This window comes from Bolinopsis microptera, chromosome 1 (assembly GCF_026151205.1).
Source record: "Bolinopsis microptera isolate Bmic1 chromosome 1, MBARI_Bmic_1.0, whole genome shotgun sequence".
Classification (NCBI taxonomy): Eukaryota; Metazoa; Ctenophora; class Tentaculata; order Lobata; family Bolinopsidae; genus Bolinopsis; species Bolinopsis microptera.
This window is the reverse complement of record NC_087072.1, coordinates 16,186,730-16,208,843: the sequence shown is the minus strand read 5'-3', so window position 1 is coordinate 16,208,843 and position 22,114 is coordinate 16,186,730. Positions and strand designations below refer to the sequence as shown.

Below are 22,114 nucleotides of genomic sequence, written 5' to 3'. Positions count from 1 at the left end.
TCAGACTCAGAGGATATGCTTTGCTGATTACGCGTGAATAATAACCTGTATAATATACGCACAGTTTGTATAATCAATCAGTTTAGTGCCCCTTGATAAGAGTTAAGAGGGTATTATGACCTATAATTAGCATAACCGAAAGAGCTACAGAATCTTTTCGTTTGCTCTGTCCAGTGTCCATCAATTAATAGCTGCAAAGAAACTGGGCTGCATTCATGATTGGTTGCATCAGTGAACTGATTGGTAGGAACTCTAGTAATAAAATTTAAAAGGTCTTCTATATCATGGTCGTGTGATTAACGTATAATTATCTCGTATAATTAAATCTTATAGTCATATAATTATAGTATGATATCCGATATGAGTTTGTATGATTTTATTCGATTGCTAGTGCTATTAAAACATTTAAATATCTAAATATCAATCATATTCACAAGGAAAAGTAAAACAGCGGTATGAATTAATAAGCATTCAAATTGAATAACAGAACTCACTCCACGGAGGTCTGCCACAAATTAGAACGAAAAAACTATTCTGACGAAGTTATGACGTCCAACACTCATTATTGGATCCTAAAGTTGGATCCTAAAGTTTATAATTGTTATAATTGTTATAATCGTTATAATTGTCAGGTCAATTATCGTGGTACTACCGAAGCTGGGGTACCATTCCAAGTCGCAAATCTCAAGTGTCGCTTTTTGTAATTTAACTGTCCACGATTTCTACTCCCCAAGCTGAAGCTTACAAATTACAAATGTAGGGGTTCCAATTTTTAGGAAAATTATAAAACCCTACTGCTGAGCGATATAAGCTGAATGGGTACTCAGATGAACGCCAAATAGGCCAACACCTGACGTGGTTCAAGTAAACTACAGAGTACTGAGTAGACAAGAGATACGAATGACAGACGACAAAACCAACGTTATTTCAGAAAAGCACGAGGCATTATTGACAAGGTTGGTGGAAAAATCGTCACCTTTTGCTGGAACTGCATGTCGCAATTTTTTCAGGTTTCACTTTTGGAACTATTTTATGCGGCAAGTAAGCCAATATTGACAGTACCCACAGCAGACACAAATGACGAGCAACTTTTCCGATATGAGCTGAACAGATGTTATTTGTTGTCTATTGGAATGTTTCACATTATCAGGCTCGACAAGACCCATCACATGAACTCATCATAAAAGTGTGCTGCGTGAGAAACTTTGGACTGCTAATCGTACTAAAACACCTGCTTATACATTTATTACGTCGCACAGCTTATCTTTTCGAGGATGTTGAAAGGCTTTTTATAATCAACAATTGAGGTTTTCGCCGTAACGCCCATATTTTTGTCCGCCACAGAACATTTTGATATTTAACAAAACCCCAAATTTGAGTCCCTAGTTAAGCGGCAGATAACGTTACTCGAAGGTTATCAATATCAAATTGCCAAATATAAGGCCAATACTTACTAATACCACTATTCAGCTCCGTACAAGGTGCCTGGTGCAACGATCGTAACTATCAAAAGAAGCGCAAATATGAGGTAACTAGGTATTTACAGGTAACTAGGTAAAGATCTCATAATAAACCAATAGTCCCGTTAACTTGGTAACGCGACAAAAGCAACCGACCAATTGATGAGGTCCTTTTATAATAAGTGCCTTTGTTCGATATTTCCAATGTATGAATTCATAATTAATTTTGCACATACAAGCCTCGGCCTCGTTCTGACGCCAAATGTCCCATGAATATGAAACATCCCATGCGATAGCTTACCTCAAATATACCAGTAAATGTTTCGTGTTACAAGGACCTAGGATGCTGGTGGAGCTCCCACTAAATCGATCGCCCAAATAAAAAATCGTGTGTAAAGGCCCTGGTGGCATGAAAGTGACTTCATTCGATGTATTTTGAACGCTGATTCCGAATCACCCAAACTACGTTAGGTAAAAATGCATCCATGAGGAATTACGGTCAAAATTTGTTTTGGTCACGTAACAGGCTATTAAAACGCAAATCTGATCGTGGTTATGGTTAGTTTCGGAGTTATATTAGGGTTGGGGAGGTAAGACCATATTATCTTATTATGGTACTATATGAGCAATCTCGCGCGGTGCATATTCGTCAAGTAGGCAACATATAGTCTAGAGAGACGTGCTGCCTGCTATTTCTATTACATATAAGCTGGTAACAAGGGGTACCAGTGTGTCAGAGATAATATCTATAGTATTAGACACTTATCGCCCTTAAATCTTTAGATAGTAACTGTAGCTCCTTCGTGAAGTACCAACGACTTGTCAGTCCCGCTCATATTTAACAAAGGCATCTCATCAAGACTGTGTATAATACAGTCGACAATTCTCTTAATAACAAGCTCATTGGTCACATTATACAGTAGACAATATCTAGTCCCTCAACACCGATTGTATCGCCGCGGAACTGTCTACATTGTATATGTCACAGTGAGACTCTTCGTATCTCCTACCTAAAGTGAAAGTCTCGTTATTGGAATAATGTCCTCTTCAGCTCAGAAGAACCCCAGCATTAAGTCTAAGGTATGTTGTATCCTGTTTAGATAGGCTGTATCCTGTGTTTCCTAGTTCTGGGACTATTGATAGAAGAGACTTGTGGAGCTGGGATAGCCGCTAACTTCTCCTGGTTCACCAAGTGCAGCTCCTCGTTCATTATAAACCGCTCCTCCACTATACTTTGGCACCATCTGAACAGGGGACAAGATATTCCAATGAACGGAGCAAACGTGAGTTATTATTATTAAGGATATGGTAAGCGATTTAAACTATCATATCCAGAGAACTTGATTCAAATAAATTGTAAAGCGCGCGACCAGGTAATTAACTTGCTCACGTATCCAACTACTTAATAACTACAGATTTTATGGTCGCTCGAAAAACGGCAATTTTTCAGATAAGCACTTCACGGAGTTAATAATCACGAAAAAAGATAATTTGCGGATAATTTCCAGATGGTCAGTACTAACTTGTACATGGGTAGAGCAATTGGACATTCCTCCTGGATCGTTATATCATCTATCTCTTTTAGCAGCGTCGAAACCTCTGTTATTCTGCGAAGATTAGGCAATTACGGCCGGCAAAGTTTCGAACATTAACCACTATGGGTCTGCAGTGAACATTTACATAATAAGATCGATATCCTTAATTAGCTACGAAGTCATTATTCTTGAACAAAAGCGATCACTTTTGTTCAATAATAATGACTTTGTAGCCATTGTGATGTGGTGATTATATTCGGCAGCGGTTTATAAACTGTTTCTCCTGCAATTTTAGGGACCTTAATTTAAATATATTACTAATGATTTGTTTATCTTATAAATTATAAATGATGATAACCAGATGAGTCCAGGCCCTTGGACCGGCCGTTACTAGGAAGTATGAATACATTATCCAGTACTTCGGAGGAAGGTACAATTTTAATTAGGAAATGGCTTCTAGCGGTGTAGGTAACATTAAATCGAGCGAGGATTCTAGTATGCGACATTCAGCACTGTTTATTTAACGAGTACTTTTTTTCGAAGTTTAACCCAATAAAAAGATCAGTGAACTACATACACACTAATCTTCAACAGATGACAAACAACTAACATTTCAGGAGGAATCATCTCAACTTCACAGCACATAGCCCTCCGTTTAAGAGAGCCCTCTCCCATTCTGGTAACCATCGCTTGGAGCTCCATCCAGCACTCCTCCTCACCCCCTAGTAACTTTGCTATTGCCTGCAGAACCTGGAGACGGAGTGTTATAGAGTGTTACGGAGTTACTCACAGAGTGTTACCGAGTGTTACAGTATGTTACGGAGTGTTACAGAGTGTTACGGAGTGTGATCTCACCGTTTAAATAAACGAATGCTATGATATAATACAGATATATCTACAATCTACATGTATTATATTATTATTATATTAATTTATTTATACGGTGACATCATATAAATTACATATAAATTGTATAATATATAAAATTACATATTGGGATAATTCAGGATGATGCAAACATTTATTTAAATAGCGTGAATTGATAAGTACAGAAGATATAAAAAGTAGGTTGAAAACAGAATAGCTGTGACAATTGTCATACCCTCATAAGGGATTCTGGTGCAGGGTTATCACCCCCTTCATCCGGGTCGGAGTAATCGATGAGATCCTGCATCTGCATGTGGTTCATCTCCAACACAGCTTTTAACAGGTGCTGAGTATGAAACTGATGTTTTACCTTTATTTTATTTTACCTTTTTCCAGATTTGATTACTTCCTTGTAATACTCAGTGTATCATTATAGAGCAAATGTAATGAAAAATTAAAATTTTACCCAGTTTCTTACCTGAAACTTTTCAATCCTCTCCGTTTTGAGTTTAGCTCGGAAGACGAGTCGAGCACATTTCTTCTCAAAGCCCAGATCTCTAATTTTAGCTAGAATATTACACAATTCTTCGTATGAGCCCCCTTCTAATGCCCTCTCCAACGCGTCAGCACTGCGGGCAGTGGAGAATGTTTGTAAAAGTGGAAATATTTGGAAATTTCAACAGAGTTACTAGTGCGCTAAACTAATTTATATAGTGTTATTTTTACTGAGTATGAGACTCTAAAAATGGAAGGTTTGACATTAAAAACCAGAACATCAAACTTACTACTCCAAGAAGAAAAGTATTTCCCGAGCCCACTTCAAGATTCTCTCTTCTTCGTTGATCTTTTTCCTTCTAGCCTTCTCAATGATCGGTGCCAGAGTAAGAGGGTCTCGCTTTGTTAGTTCTACTGCCAGGTCCCATAGGATGCGAGTTTTTAAAACTCTGCCATCACAGACAATCTGAAGTAGAGTATTATCAACTATATAATAGTGGGAAATGGGAATAAGGGATGATATAAAGAATAAGAACAACCAAAAAATGTTGCTCTACTGTTTTGAAGATAACTAGTGTACTACTGTTTTGGAAGACGAAATGAAAATGGTGGGAGATTATTGGATTTTCTTGTTTCTAATGGTTTGTTTGCTGCAAACACTGCATTTCGTCATTCCAGTCGTCATATAACCACAAGAACTGGTTGGGTGAAAGACAAGAAGACCAAAAGAAGTCGCCCTTATTTTTCTCAGATTGATTATGTTTTATGCCGGTCACGCAGCACTGTTTTTCTCAATGATGCAAGGGCCTATGCAGGAGCTAAACTACATTCTGATCATAAGATTGTAAAAGCTACCATAGACCTGAGGCAGCAAACTAAGTTATACCGAAACAGTACATCAGCTGCTAAAAGGTACAACACGACATCGCTGGTTTGTAACAAGGAACTACAAGATCAGTACCAGCAAACTGTCACTCAGCAAATTGACAGTCTTCCACCTTCCGCTGACACTAAGACAGGATTCAAACAGCTGTTTGAAACTATCAAGTCTTCAGCCTCTAACACTGTGGGTGTCAAGAAGAAAACCCAAAGACATCATCATTCATCAGATCAGCATGTATGTAATATGTCTGACGAGAGACACAAACTTTTACAAGAACTGAACGACAATTCAGTTAGAGACAGGACAGTATTGAGAAAACGTATCAATAAACTCAAGAACGATATCAATAAACGTTTTAAAGTGCTAGGAACAGCTCTAGCCAACCAACTAGCTGACACCATCAACGCTGCAGATGACACGAAGAGGATGTTCGAGGCTACCAGAGCTCTTGCTGCCAACAAAGAGTCAGAGCCAATATCTGTCTTCAACTCTGAAAATCAGCTAGTTGCAAGTGACGATGAGAAAGCAAGTATCATTAGAGAGTGGTTTAAAAATCACTACACCAGCTCAGACCCTCCTTTGGTACCTTTCACTGGACTCCCACGTCCTCTGAATACTCCTATAACTTCCTTAGAAGTCCAATATGCTGCTTCAAAGTTGAAAAATGGAAAAGCAGTAAGTCCTGATGAGATTCCTAACGAGCTGCTGAAGTACGCACCACCTGTATTCTTCCAGCAATATGCATGTCTCATTAATCGATCATTCGAAGTACATGAGCATGTACCCTCTTTTACGGAAGGGTTTCTAACCCCTCTTCAGAAGCCAGGGAAACCAAAAGGACCTCTAAAGAGCCTCAGACCTCTTTGCCTTCTGAATGGAACTAGGAAACTGCTCTCCTTGATTACTCTACACAGAATTCAAAGACAAATTGCAGAGTACACAGGACCATGGCAAAATGCCTACAAGGCTGGTCATAGTTGTGCCAATATTGTCTGGACTCAACGAATTCTGATTTCTGTTGTGAAAGAGAAGAGATGGGAGTTCCACAAGATGGGAATCGACATGAGCTCGGCCTTCGATACCATCAAGAGATCAGTTATCCTGGATCTTTTGGCTGATGCTGGTTGTTGTGAGGATGACATTCGTTTGGCGAGATACTTGCTCTCCAACACCAAATTGAGGATAAAAATCAACAAAACCATTTCTTTAGAGTTTGAAACATCCGAGGGTTCGTTTCAAGGTGATGCTGCATCTGGTGCATTCTTCACACTGTACTTTGCTGGAGCTCTGTACCACTTCCGTGCAGTAGTGATTACCATTCGGCCTAACCAACCGTTCAACCCCGAGACCCTCATGCCTATTGAATGGGAATACGCCGACGATGGCGATTTTGCAGATGAGGATGAGGAAACTCTTAAAGAAATGCTGCCCATATGTAAGGAGATCCTTGAAGAATGGAACCTGTTTGTGAACGAGGACAAAACAGAACATGTCCACTTCTACATTGCAGATAAGGACGAGGTAGACGCCAAGGGTGAACCCGTGAAGAACAGAGAGCCCTGGCGCAACACTATTTCTCTTGGATCCAAGCTCTGCAGTAAGGCTGATATCTCTCGCCGATGCATCCTTGCTTACGTTGCCTTTGAGAAATACAGCAAGGTATGGGCAGAGAAATCCCGCATTTCTCTTCCTGTAAAAATCAAGCTGTATGAAGCATTTGTTACCCCTGTTTTATTGTACAACTGTAACAGCTGGGCAGCTCCACAGAACATTATCAATAAAGTTGATGTGTGTCAACGAAAACATCTAAGACGTATCATCAACATGACCTATCCCCGCATCATCAGCAACAAGGACTTGTATGCTCGTTGCAATGTAACTCCACTTTCAGAGAGAGTTCATAAATCCCGCTGGAAAATGTTTGGGCACATTCTTCGTAGCGACTGCAACTCACCACCACAACTAGCTCTAAATTTTGCTGTTGATAGTATGTCAAATATGAGGGGAAGGATTGGTAGACATCAATGTAATATTTTTAAAACTATTTTAGACGATTTGAATAAAAGAAAGATTAATTTGAATAATAGTGACGACTTGACAGACTTAAGGTATTTAGCCTCGAACCGCCAATTGTGGAGAAATTTATTTTAAATTTGTTTAGTTCAATAATTTCAGTTTTAAGTTCAATTTTTTGCATAATTTTTGATTTTGATAAGTTCAGTTTTAAGTTCCATTTTTTGTATTTATAGTAAGTTTTCAGTTCTACAAGTCTTTTAAGTAGACTTATCAGGTCTTTAGGATGTTCTTAGTAACTACTTTGGATTTGTGTAAAGTTTGATAATAATAATAACTACTGTTTTCAGGAGATGTTCATCCCTGCTCTCAGGATAAGAAAACTGGTGCTCTAACATTTTCAGAAGAAAGGAAGGTACTGTACCAAGATTACTGGTAAACAGTGATAAAAATCGACAATTAGTTTTTGTGAAATTTGGAAAACATTTTGGCTTTTGCCTTCAGCAGAAAAATTATCGGTTTTATCGGTTTTATCTAGATAAAACCTAAATCTTTATCTGTTTATCTACATAAAAGATTTCATACCGATAATGGATAGCCTAGTATTCATCTTTTTAAAGAATGAGGTTGAGTAAATCATCAGTAAAACCTTTCTTTGTAGAGCTTGATCAATGTGGATAGAGTCCTCCTGATTCCTTTGGGCTTTCTCCAAGATCTCAGATCCTATTCTAGCTCGACTCTCTGCCAACTCTAACTCAATCCTTTGCTTTTGCAAACCATCTTCCGCGTTTTGCTGCGAGAAGGTGAATAATTAATAGGAACCAGATAGTCTGATTGCAGCAGTACTAATTAAATGTATACCAGTTTTACAGTAACCTCCACTGGGAGTTTGAGAGTCATTTAGCCCACCTTAAGGACTGAAATTTCAAATTACCTCTAATTAGGTTGATAATCATAATAATTATCCACATATATTATAGTAATTACACTAATTATGAGTTTATCTAGTACTACAAACCTTCTCTTGTAGCCAGGCCTGATCCTCCTGGTAACATGCATCTTGGTAACTTATCCTAACCCGGTCTACAGCTCCTGTTCTATCTGACTGTTTCAACTGATGTGGGATAGTGGCTATAATAGTGGCTATAATTGTGGCTATAATAGTGGCTATAATCAAAGTAGCATCTTATCAAGAATAAGAATCGATATGGTTTATCTTTAAATGAGAATGATGTATCACGGTACTACTATCATTCGACAGTCTAGCTGATAATATCAGCAAACCTGATCAACGGTGACATCTTTAGCCTTCAAAATATCGATCTGAAAAATAATAAATAAAATGTTTTAAATGTAAAACGTTAGATGATGAAGGGATCTTAATGGTTAAGAACTATTACTAAGAAAGGATAGGTATAATTTCAATAAGTTAACTGAAAAAAAAACAGACCTTTTGAGGGAATGCCCGGCAGAGCAGCACAGAAGCGAGGGAGATTATGGCTACCAGCGCCACAAAACCGATCATTCCAAACATGACACTGAAATTGATTAAAAACTTTGTGATAATTGTAAATATTCCACTTTGGGAGTGCCATTAGGATTGATATTGATCCAAACGAAAATTTGTTGTCGAAATCGGCGAACAACTTTTTTTGACCAAACAATAAATATATCCCTGACAATTTTTCGTCATCAATAGTGAAAATGTTCTCGCCATCGAGATGCAACATCCATTTTTTACGGCAAAAGACGAATGGTGAAAACGGGGTTAGCCCTTACATTATGATTATCAAAATTGCAACAGCGCTAGCATCAGTTAAAAAAGCAAAGGTCGGACATAGCTGATAAGACATCATTACTACCGTGTTTGGTTAAACGTTCTACAACCTATTATAAAATCTGCTGAAAAGCTATAGGTTATAAGGTTAATGACACTCTTGAATCCACGTTTAAATGGTTAAGTAATACAACTTAATGTAAGCAACTTAAGCAGCTTTCCTACATAGACGTAACGGGTAATATTAGAACTGGAGCCTCCAATATATCTCCTCCGCTTCCCAAGAGATTCAGTCTCTGATCCTGTTAACTTTATTTTGCTCCGTGCTTAACACCTCAGATTAAACCTCAGGTCTGTCAATACTACATTTAGAAACATTACAAGACCACTGAGTGATATTGCAATCGCTGGAGCAGATCATCTCAGTAAAACCATTACATCCACCATAGGTGCAGATTTCGTTTTGAGGTGAACTTTTAAGTTCCCGAGAAATTTTCTTAAGTTTGCTTTTTTTTCCTCCTCGGGCACATTCGTAACCTACGGGCCAGGTAAACCTAAACTACATATTGACCGCTATGTACGTCGGTATCTGTTGAGGAGCCAAATCATCTGAAAAGCCCTTAACCTATATTTTGCTCAGGCACGTAGCCAGGATTTTTCTTTGGGGGGGGGGGGGGGGGGCTGTCGGCGAGCGAAGCTGCAAGCTGTGGCAGGGGTCTGGGGGGCGGCCCCCAGCGGGGTCCAGGCAAAGGGCGGACCACATTGGCGGGGGCTAGTGGGGCGCAGCCCCCCGGAAAAATTTTGCGAAATAGGGTGTTTTAGGCTAAATTGAAAGTTTAATGAATTTACAAAAATGTATGGTTTGGCATAATCATTGCCTACAATCCTGACCTGAGTAATTTACCCCTTTGAGACTTTATTTTGGGTTGAAAATTAAGTTTATCGAGAGGAAGTGAAAAATCTCTGGTTCAAATTTGGATTTGAAGCCATGTTTAATTTTTTCTGTTGAGGTCAATTTTTTGCGCAGAAAGCGTTCGATTTTAGGGGAAAAAATTTATGTTTGCTTTTAATTTTTATGGTGCCGACGGCACCTGAAATCGACGAAATCTGCAGGGGTGACATCCACTAGAAGTAGTCAAATGTGTGCTCCTGTCAGAGAACTCTTCTCTAAAACCAGTGTCGTAATGTTGACCGAGACTCCGCTGTATCCGGCTGAGTCTGGATTCAGCCTGATGATTGACGATCTTAAATCGAATTAAAATCGTCGTCCGTGATCGTCCGAGATCAAACTGCCAATATAAGGGGATCAAACGGCAAAAGGGGGATAGCATGAAGTCAGACAATCTAGCCTCTCGATACTTGCTATGAGAAAATTGCTCGCTCGCAAAGGTTCTGTTGACCGTTATTATATTATTATTACTCGCTTATACTCGTTATATATTATTACTTGCTTGTCAGCCTGATCATGAAAGCTCAAAACGTAACTAAGATCGTGTGTCTAGACTTCAGATTATCAAGCTAAATCACTTTTCTTAATTTCATAGGTCTACATCATATGACGTCATAGTAGTAATGAAATGTGTTTCGTAGGAATACCTTGAATCACACTTAGTACTTATACAAGCCAAGTACAATTGATTGGGTTTAACCTCTTGAGACCCCGACTGACGTATCACGTGATGAGTTTTGAAGAAACTGTCACTTGAAAATGTCATTATTAGTGCAGAGATCGCATCATGACTGCCTATACAAATGGTAGAAATTGCGCAGATTTGATTTTAATAAGCATCGAACGGTTTCCGTAGACAAGAACAGAGAATGGGAGTTCTCAAAATAAGAATTGACGTGAGTTCAGCCTTTGACGCGATTAAGAGAAGATATATCTTTAAGTTCCTCGTTAGAGTTGGCTGTACTCATTAAGTAAGGCTCGTATGATATGTTAACTCAGAAACTTCGAGTGGCAGTGAAAATGAAAGTTTTCGAATTATTTGAGATCTATTTACGATCACCACAAAGGTGACAGGTCATCGTGTAAACTAGTCATTCTTCTTCTTGCTGCAGTGTTTTATCAATCAAGAGACTGCGAAATACTTAATGGTGAATTAACGAGATACTATTATCATATTTAGGGGAAATTCCTGAATGGGATTTTGCCGGCAGCAGAAAAATACAGTACAGTAGTTAAGAAATATAGCGGTAAAACATTTATAGTTGACTGCAGTAGGAGAGGGTTTACATATTAGAGGGCCCTTATTTGGTTATGAGTCAATTTAAAAATCAACATGTTCAATTCATTGGTTAATTTATAATGGCCTAGCTTCTACAAATTCAACTTTGAGTAAAACCGATGAATTTACCAAACTTAGAGAGTAACCATTTAAATTAGTGAGAGCACTTGTAACCTTAACTAAACTTGTAGTTTCAAATGACTGTTTGTGAACCCTGACACTGCATACATTTTAAGTTGTTGAAATTCTTGACCATCTTGAAAGGTTGATACATATTCTTGGCAATTACAAAGTGCTCTCACTTATTTATTTTAAATGCTTAAACTCTAAGTTCCCTCTAAGTTTGATAAATTGGTCGGTTTAAGTGTTAACGGGTGATACTCGTAAAATATTTGTTCCAAATATATATATTATGTTCCAAGACCGTCGACGAGTCCAACTCGGCGCGCGTCTTGGTAGTTTATAAACCTACAATTTAAGGGGGGGGGGGGGGGGGGGGGGCAGCCAATGGGTATTTTTTGACCAACAAACAAGGATCAGTGCCCAAACTTTTGAGGGGGTCCCGGACCCTAACCGCCAAACGGTGCCCGCGGGGCAGCCACGCCCATATTTGGTCAAAATTAGGCCCAATTTAGCCAAATACCCTGAACATGCCCAAAACCCTGGTTTATGGTGCTCGTAAAAATTTGGCGGCCAAATTCCAAAATTTGCACTGCAAAATTCAGAATTAGGCCGCCAAATTATTTTGGAGGCCTAAATTAAAAATCGGCTTGCTAGAATAAGGTCGAAATGCGATTTAGAGTCGATTCCGAAAATTTCATGCAAAAATTTTGAAAACTGATTGAGTTATTTTCCAAATTGATGAAATCAGTTCCGCGAATATCGCGAACGAAGATACGGGCAATTTTGTTCATTTTTGGGGTATTTTCGCCTTATATTAAGATATTAGTATATCCACATTTAAACAGATATAAAGCTATAATTTACAGAGAATATGTAGATTAGGCCTACCTTTCATATAAAGTTAGTCTCATCCAAAAATATTGATATTTGACCAATTTATGGGACGAAATCTGCCAAATTTGGTGCATATGCCCAAATATGGGCATATGGTTTTTGGCTCATAACTCAGTCATTTTTTGTCCAATCTTGATGAAATTTCATATACGAGTTTAGGAGACCACTAGCTACAAGTAGAGCACCATAAACCTGGATTTTGGGCATGTTCAGGGTATTTGGCTAAATTGGGCCTAATTTGGACCAAATATGGGCGTGGCTGCCCTGCGCGCACCGTTTGGTCACTGGTCCTAGTTTGTTGGCCAACTGCTATCTCGAATTCAAGTTTCACAAAAAAATACACATTGCCCCCCCCCCCCCCCCCCCCTTAAGTGTCACAAACACTAAATTCAATGACTCCCCCACGTAAAGAAGTTGTAAAACTCACTACTTGAGGGTGTTATCAATAACACAGCAGTGTATCCCGTCTTCTCCACAACACTCAAATCTGTCTGGACAACTGAAAATAGGTGAATAAGTACACTTCCTCATGTTCAACACAACAATTTGTTTGTTGAAGTTAATCAGTGTTAATGGCACTTCTTATTCCAAGCTTCCACAATTCAATATTCCTGAAGATAATTTTTCAAACGAAATAATCAAATCAGCATTGCGAACTTTTGAACTACGATCGATTTGTAATGAATGTAATAAGCAAACTCCGGTGGTAACTGAATGATTATTAAAATAAATTTACTAACTAATGTCTGAGATAAGCAGTAGTCCGACAAACATCATAACTGGAACAACTGCAAATCAGGACCTGAAAGGACTGAGCTGTCATCTTCAGCTAGATCACATCTACCGGCTACATAGTACATATATCTGTTGGCTCATATTGAACATTTTGTTTTCAATGACAAACGACTCGTGACTGAACTCCAAGTTTAAGAAAAGTTAATAGAAGAACAAAATCCACAAATTACAACTCGAATTCAAATTGCACACCTATTGGAAAGTTAATGCCAAACAACCTGCAAAGCTGGTACATTTTAAGCATGTTAATACTGACAATCGAAAGATACGTTACAATAACATGCAGAACACTAAACATTACCACGAAAAGTAACCACCAGCTGGGTATCCTCATGTTAGAGATCAAAATATACTCTTTACAGACTAATAAAGTGATTAAAACACACTACGACAGAAAGTACGACAAGCTCTGGTGTGCACCTGTGTAAAATGTGTTTTATTATGCAGTCATCTAGCAAGTATATCACGTGGTGTTGTTGGAGCTTGTTGTGTACTATTGACGACAAAACTTCTCCGTGATTTAATTGTTCTGTACTCTATATCAGAGCACGTGATCACCAAATATGGTCATGTCACGTGGTGGATATATTTACGTATCTTGATTCAATATTATGACACGTTATTTATTGATAAAGGTTGAAGGACTGTAGTGTTGTCAGATTGAATCGGACATCAGCGGTGATCTTAGTATAGCTGTAATCCAATCAAAATACGCAAACCATCGACATTCGACAGTGGTGTAATATTAATAGCAAGAACACCACAGGACATGACAGGGGGGGGGGTTCTCCACACTTTTTTACACCATACATAAAAAAGGCAAAAGTTTAATGTAAAATAGCTTAAAAAAGCCTAAACAAGTGTAAAAAAGTGACATTTCTTTCTCACCAAAGATATGTTTTACCCCTGTTTTGCCTTTGGAAATGTACTATGTGAAGACTGATGGGAAAATGTTAGGAAAAAAGAAGATTTTGAGAAGATAATTTGGGGAAGTGTAGTGTAAAAAAGGGAAGTGTCTAGTGTAAAAAAGTGACAACACTAAGTATGTATAATATCTTTGAAAACTTTCACCAAGTATTCCTTGCATTTCTTGACCTGTGCTTCATCAAGTTCTTCTTTATCAAAGCCTTCAAGGTACATTTCAGGAATAGCATTCAATGACGCAAATTTGGTACCTATTCTTGACGGAGTGTCACATCCTGTGCCAATATGGGCTGCAAGTAAAACTTTTACCAATGGTCGGGGCATCCTGTTATATAGGTGATATATTGAGATTAACATACTCTTAGCATCGCTACCTATCCGTATTCATATCCTTTCAACTCCATTGTCCTTAATAGTGCAGTGTATGGGCTTAGATCACATTCACAATATAAAGTATAAGCGTAATGGCTGAACGTGTATTATCTTACCCATAGGTAAGTGCTTAGTCAGAACTTTCTCTATAAGTTTTATGTTCGTACTTATTGTTTGCCAATAGTTAGTGCTTGTACACTGTACAATGTATATGGTGCTTGTATACAAGCGTAAAAATGGGGTATGAGTTATTACCAAATAACTTAACAACCTGAAGTCTGTAGACTTTACAACCATACTCTACCCCACTCCATGTGATGATTCTGACAATTTGAATGCCCAAATTGAGCGCTTAGCTCCCATCAGAAGCTGAGATATGTTGTGATAAGTACATTAATTGCGACTTGCGAGAGCGTAAAAATAGGGTTTGACCTAACAACTCAACAACCTGAAGTCTGTAGACTTTAAAACCATACTCTACCCCAGTCAATGTGATGATTCTGACCATTTTAATGCCCAAGATGAGCAGTTAGCTCCAATTAGAAGCTGAGATATCCTGAAATAAGTGTGATAATTGTTACTCGCGAGACCGCAAAAGGGTGTGGTCATATAACTCATCAACCTTAAGTGTGAAGACTTTGAAACCATGTTCTACCCTCCTAAATGTGATGATTCTGACCATTTTCATACCCAAGTTGATCTCCTTTCTCCAATCTTAATCAGAAGTGGAAATATGTGGGTTTAGATATCGCGAAAGCACCAAAAAAGGGCGTGTTCAATTGCACAAAACTGCCCCATATTCAGAAAGTTTACCCAAGCCAAATTTGTTTCTGAGGGGTCCCTTGAGCCGTTCCAGGTCTCAAACTTCGGGCGGAAGACGTGTCTACGGGAATATTCTCAGATCCATGTGACTATTGATGAGCAGTGCGGGAAGTTAATCATAACGCAATAATGCTCTCGCGCTCTGAGGGCCGCGCATGATACAGATAATACCCGAACGTAGTGAGGGGGTTTGCGCGGCCCGAGAAATGAAAGTGGTCTCTCGCTGTTCCTATACCTGTTTTGATAATGCTCCCTGAGAAAAATTTAGCGTTATCACTTTTCACCCTCATGACACATTATCACATATAACGTCCCTGAGGGCATTATAACAAACTAGCAGGAACCCGTATAATCCTAAAATGGTGTCAAGACTCAAGAGACTAAAATAATTATTACCTATTTAATTCGCGTTTTTGACACCACTTGCGGGTCCAAATTTTGGGCTCTAAAACTCTTATTCCTTGGCCAATTTTTTATTTTTTCATGCTGATTTGAAAAGCATAAAAGCATTTGACCCAGTCAAAAAAGTTTCAGTTGTATATCTTTTACGGTTTTTGCGGAAAGTCGCGTTAAAGTTGATGCCGTGGTGTCAGTAAAATGGCACAGATATATATATATATATCGTCTCGCTTTATATATAGTAAGATAACAGTTGCGCACTATATATTGCACAATATATTGTATGATCTACACGTATCACATTACACATTTTTTCAATCAGAGACCGGAAAAAATTATTGTATTTTATAATCGCAGCCCCAATCTGATATTGATTCAACTCAAGACTAAGAGCTGAGTGTAAATACGTGTATTATACCTGCAAGGGTATTTATAAAACATTTAGGGTTCTGTAAAACCCCGGTAAAGCTGTGCTACGATATTTAGTTATTTGGATCGATAATCGATATCAATATAATATAGTTAATAGTTAATAAGTTAATAGTACTATGTTCACAGTATGCACTGAATATAGTGGTGCTACCACTAAAATGTTACGGATAGTGGACACACGACAACCCTTGATTCACGAATACTGTGAGATTGAGAACTGCTTGTTTCATTTGTTGAGCTCGCTAGTGAAGGAAAAACAGAATTTTCACCTATCAACTGTGAGATTCGTGTGACAAACGTCTGCCCTAAAGTTGTATGGTGCAGTTTCCACTCTTTAATACCATTATCGTTATAATTGTGCCACTCTGTCACAATTTATATTTCTTTCGAAAGAATCTCTCTTCTCTAGAATCTCTTTTTCCTTAAATTATGTTTAATTACAATATTTCAATTGTTTCGACCAGTGACCACTGATATTGATATTCACTATCCCATATTGATACGTTATGTGAATTTATGATAATTCGAACATAAACAGGTTAATAACTTAAACAATAACTTAAACAATAACTTAAACAATTTGGAAGGCTCTAAAGAAAGTGGATAAACGCTTTAGTCATTATCCTGGTGAAACCGTGCACTAGGAGTGTCACATAAAACCTATCGTCTTGATTGGATAAATAATAAGGGGCAGGCAAACGTTTATGGACAATTAGACATTAGACAATAGTACCAAGTGCAAACAGTATGGGTGCATCTCGAATATTCCATCATTTGAAACACATCAATGAGTTGTACGCTATTCTTATCAAGAATCAATCGATATTGAATAGTTTTCATCTCTTTTCAAGTCATGCGTTTGAGTCGAGTATTGTAGGAAAGTATTTCACGTTATAACTTATAGTCATCGTTTAATTGCAGCTAAAACCGGGTTTTTACTTAGAGCTATCTTCAGGACATCATTGCAGCTAAAACCGGGTATTTACTAAGAGCTATCTACAGGACATCATCGATATTGAAGCTGAAACCGGGTTTTTACTTGGAGCTATCTTCAGGACATCATTGCAGCTAAAACCGGGTTTTTACTGAGAGCTATCTTCAGGACATCATTGCAGCTAAAACCGGGTTTTTACTTATATTAGAGCTATCTTCAGGACATCATTGAGAAAAACACAATTTTCTCCCGTTTTTAAGAGGCACAGGGTGTTGATTGAGAGGTATGTACTTGGTCATGTAGACATCATGTAGGAACTACCGCTATCTCATGAGACATCCGAAACCAGGCTAATGGGTACTGGTCTGGCTGGGACTCACTGGGGCATGCTCTGATCGTTTATAGTCCATTTCAAACTGGGTAAATACCTTATAGTTTAACTATTTATGCCATGATAAAAGGATAAATCTTGTCTATTTTATGTTTTTGGCTAAGGACAAGGTTATGTTTGGTGATTTATAACAATTTTACGTTAAATGCGACTATTAATCACACCTGGTACATTGCATTGTTGCTTAGCAGGACTAATTAATGTTTGTATGTCGCTCAGACATGGGCACCTGACCGAATTTTGTAAATTATTTAGTTATATATCATACAATATTCGTGTCGCATAATGGCGGGGTATTGAATACTTTTTCACGTTTTCGTTTCGTAAAGTAATATCACCCTTAATTAATTAACACTTCTCGCCTTATTAACCACATAACATTACATATTAAATGAACCAGCCTCAGGGGAAAGGGTCTACAAAAGCTTGTAATTTCTACACAATATCTAAGTATAAAGTGGCTTATATTTACGGAGGGGAAAGCATTATGTTGGAGATAAGATCGTTCATAGAGACTCAATAACATAAAACATTTGCAAAGCTTATTGACAGATTAAGGTTTTAGTGTATTTTATTGTGGAACGTTATATCTACTTTGGAAAGACTTATTTGATAGCGGAGCCATGATACTATCTGGCATGAAAACACAGTACATCACACCTGCGTCCAAGAAAGGGGACCGGCTGCTAACTACCGCCCAGTCTCCATAACCTCTCATACCCCGTGGTCTCCTGAACTCGTATATGAAATTTCGTCAAGATTGAACAAAAAATGACTGAGTTATGAGCCAAAAACCATATGCCCATATTTGGGCATACGCATCAAATTTGGTAGATTTCGTCCCATAAATTGGTCAAATATCCATATTTTTGAATGAGACTTACTTTATATGAAAGGTAAGCCTAAACTCATTAATTTGGAAATAACTCAATCAGTTTTCAAAATTTTTGCATGAAATTTTCGGAATCGACTCTAAATCGCATTTCCATCTTATTCTAGGAAGCCGATTTTTGATTTAGGCCTCCAAAAAAATTTGGCTGCCAAATTTCAAAATTTGCCTGGCAAAATTCAGAATTTGGCCGCCAAATTTTTTTGGAGGCCTAAATCAAAAATCGGCTTCCTAGAATAAGGTGGAAATGCGATTTAGAGTCTATTCCGAAAATTTCATGCAAAAATTTTGAAAACTGATTGAGTTATTTCCAAATTAATGAAATCAATTCCGCGAATAGCGCGAACGAAGATACGGGCAATTTTGTTCATTTTTTGGGGTATTTTCGTCTTAGTATCCACATTTAAATAGATATAAAGCTATAACTTACAGAGAATATGTAGTTTAGGCTTACCTTTCATATAAAGTAAGTCTCATTCAAAAATATGGATATTTGACCAATTTATGGGACGAAATCTACCAAATTTGATGCGTATGCCCAAATATGGGCATATGGTTTTTGGCTCATAACTCAGTCATTTTTTGTTCAATCTTGACGAAATTTCATATACGAGTTCAGGAGACCACTAGCTACAAGTAGTGCACCTTCAACCTGGGTTTTGGGCATGTTCAGGGTATTTTGCTAAAGTGGGCCTAATTTGGACCAAATATGAGCGTGGCTGCCCCGCGGGTACCGTTGGGCGGTTCGGGTCTGGGACCCCCTCAAAAGTTCGGTCACTGGTCTTAGTTTGTTGGTCAACTGCTATCTCGAAATCAAGTTTCACGAAAAAATACCCATTGTCCCCCCTGATTCAGCTGATGTGATGGTAGTATTACCGTCTGCCTACTACCGTAGTAGGCAGACGGTTGTAGATCTCTGGAGCCACCACTGAGAAGCTTCGCTCATCAAACTTAGAGTTAAACGATGGAACCATAATAAGGTTTTAATGTGTGACCATGATAAGTGTACCGAAACATGTCTTGAATATACGTTGGAGCGAGCCCTAATAATGACTTGTGAGACAGCAGTAATAAAGTAAGTAATTTATAAAAGAGCTGAATCTTGAAGACAGGTGAGTCTAAAAAGGAATTGTGACTTTGTGAGACAAGTCAATGAGGTTAGCCATGGTTAGCGCATGTATTTAGCACTTACATGTGTTGCAGGTGCGGAACTAACTCACAATAGCATAGGTTTACCAGCATGTTCCAACTCACTAAGCCAGGAACTATATAAAAGTATAAATAAACAAATATCATGCTACTTTAACATGTTATTTAATGTTTACGGTATATATTATATTGTTCATCACAACAGTGTTTTATTTTCCGACCCCATTTTTCTACTCTAGGTTCAATATTTTCATGCAATTGTTATATCTGCCAAGTCCTAGCTCTGCTCTATTGTTGTTTGTGTGATATTAAGTGAGTTAATAAAGAACTTTGTGCTGTGAATGGGAAGCATTATAGAGTCAGACCATCCACCACCTCGGATATTCTTATTATTCTAGTACATTTTACGGAATACAGTTCAACGTATTCCTTTTTTTTCGACTTTTCGATCAGTTAAGTTTCGAGCGTTTGTACTGTTTGTTTGGTTGAACAAAATTTTCCGTAGCATCATCATAAGTTAGAAACCTCAAAGATCACATAAAACTTTTGCAAGTTTATAATTTTAGATGATAATGACATTATTGAGTTTACACGCTTTTAAAAGGTGGTACTGGTAGGATATTAACTTTCGATTAATTTCTGATAAGAGGTCGTTCACGTAATCAATTGTTGGCTAATTTTCACCCCTTCCCCCCTCTATAGAATCAGTTTTACACATAGCTATTTTGTTAAAATTACACTAGCATAATCATCTAGAAACCCGGCCGCACTTTCATGTGGCCTGGGAGTAACTAACAACTGGCTGGTAACATGTGACATGTCTTACTTCCTTACGTGAAGCTTTGTAACGTATTGAACAAGCCACACTGATCGTTATTCTTATTCGTTAACATACCAATAATTTAGGGATGTTGCCTTCTAGTTTTTGAAACTATTACTCCTCCCACTTCCAGTTCTTTAGCTGTAAGAAATCTGAACATGTATCTCATCACTACAATCTCATCACTGATCGTTGTTCTAAATATATTCAGCGAAGAAGTTAAATGTCAAGGTGCATGAAATCATAGATGCCTTTCTAGAATGTTACTACTTCCTGGCTCCGATTTTTAGCCGTTTTAAAGTTGAAAATACTCCCCATCACTTTTAAATAATGTAAACTTCGAACTGTTTCTTTTAATTGTTAAATGTGTCTCACTAAAAGAAAGTTGAACAGGACTAGAATGAACGGAACGCAGAAGTACAACCCCCACGTTAAAATGGACGAGATGGACTTATCAGGTGGACCCGCGGCAGACAAACTGCTCGGAGTTCTCCTCCTCCTGTTTGGACTTATTGGTACCCCTGGAAACATTCTAGCTTTAAGATACTTCCACTCCACTGGAAGGAAGGACTTGTCTGCTATATTGTATAGTATAAGCTGTATTTGTGATTTTGTGATTAGTTTCTGGCATTACCCGACCACAATAGCATTTTTTAGGGGTCGTGTCCCAGGAATTTTCAATAATCTAATTTTTTGTGGTTTTTGGAATATTGCTTTCTTTTTCTTACAGAAATTCACCATTTTCACGGTCATGCTGCTGAGTGTATCAAGGACTGTTGCCATCGTACTACCATTCTACAAAGTCAACAAATTCCGGGCACTGTTGAGTCTAGGGATCTATGCAATAATGCTGCTAGTAGTCGAGATAACAGGAGCAATCTACAAAGGAAGGTTTATCTACCTTTCCGTGGGACCATTCTGTCTCCTCCAGCCTGAGCCAGAATCACTGGGACGAGTCACCTTCATGTTGGTTCTCCTTGTTGCAGTCCCTTCAATCGTCACCTTCATAAGCTTCATCGTCTCAGTCATTCGACTTATTTGTCAGGAGACAATAAGAGGAGCTCAGAACCACAAGAAGGAGGCATCCATCACAATAGCTATCTTCACAGGTTGTTTCATCTTCTGCAACATGCCGTACTGCATCATGCTCACCATGGAGAATGTTAGAATCCATTCTCATCTACCATACCCTGGACCGTACTTAAAGAACAGGATGATGTTCTGGTACGCATGGCCAGTGTCCTGTGTGGTGTTCATCGTGCTCAATTCTGCCATCAACCCCGTCCTATACTACATGAGAATGACTGCCTTCAAGAGGTGGAGCAAGGAGGAGAAGAAAAACCGCATCTTAAAGCTTCAATCTACATCCAGCATTGTCAGCACATTTATGGCCTTAAAAGAGCATGGTCGTAATAGCACGGCTACTATCGACAGGAGCGGTATCTCCAATCAGCTGGGTCAAGAAACCTCGGTTAGTGTCGACAAGATACCCAGCTCTAAGAGGCGGGGATGGAACAGCAGAGGAATTATCGATTTGACCAAGTTGAAAAGTGAGAGCTGGAGTAATATTGACTCACCCCGAATCCGAAATAATCAAGGAGATAATATGAGCAACATTGTCAAAAACAGAGTCGCCAAGTAGCAGACTTAGAAAAAATGTCTTGATGAAAGGACTACCACTAACTGACTAAGGACATTGAGTTGAGCTGTATATTAGCATTAAGCCGCTTGATATCTGTGGTAAATTTGAAAATACCCAGCTCAGGGAGGGACGCCATCTCTGTGTGCCTCCCTGAATGAGCAGTGAGAGACTGATTTTGGCATTACTTGGTTCCTTTGAAGAGACCTGCTACGAAGTCATTTTGGTCACATGGAAGGTTAAAACTTAAAAGTGCAATATTATGAACTTTGC

At 38.3% G+C, this 22,114-nt stretch overlaps 1 protein-coding gene across 1 annotated transcript; it reads right to left on the bottom strand.

Moving 5' to 3' along the window:
* Positions 1 to 456: 456 nt before the first annotated feature.
* Positions 457 to 13,476, bottom strand: LOC134814135 (uncharacterized). Its single transcript, XM_063822178.1, has 13 exons — positions 13,372 to 13,476; positions 13,016 to 13,077; positions 12,703 to 12,774; positions 8,704 to 8,791; positions 8,538 to 8,576; positions 8,272 to 8,367; positions 7,903 to 8,046; positions 4,648 to 4,823; positions 4,341 to 4,491; positions 4,098 to 4,208; positions 3,606 to 3,745; positions 2,984 to 3,067; positions 457 to 2,704 (listed from the first exon to the last, which is right to left on the bottom strand). Exons 1-13 carry the CDS (start codon positions 13,402 to 13,404, stop codon positions 2,557 to 2,559), a joined length of 1,344 nt encoding a protein of 447 aa, XP_063678248.1. The 5' UTR covers positions 13,405 to 13,476; the 3' UTR covers positions 457 to 2,556.
* Between the last annotated feature and the right edge of the window lie 8,638 nt (positions 13,477 to 22,114).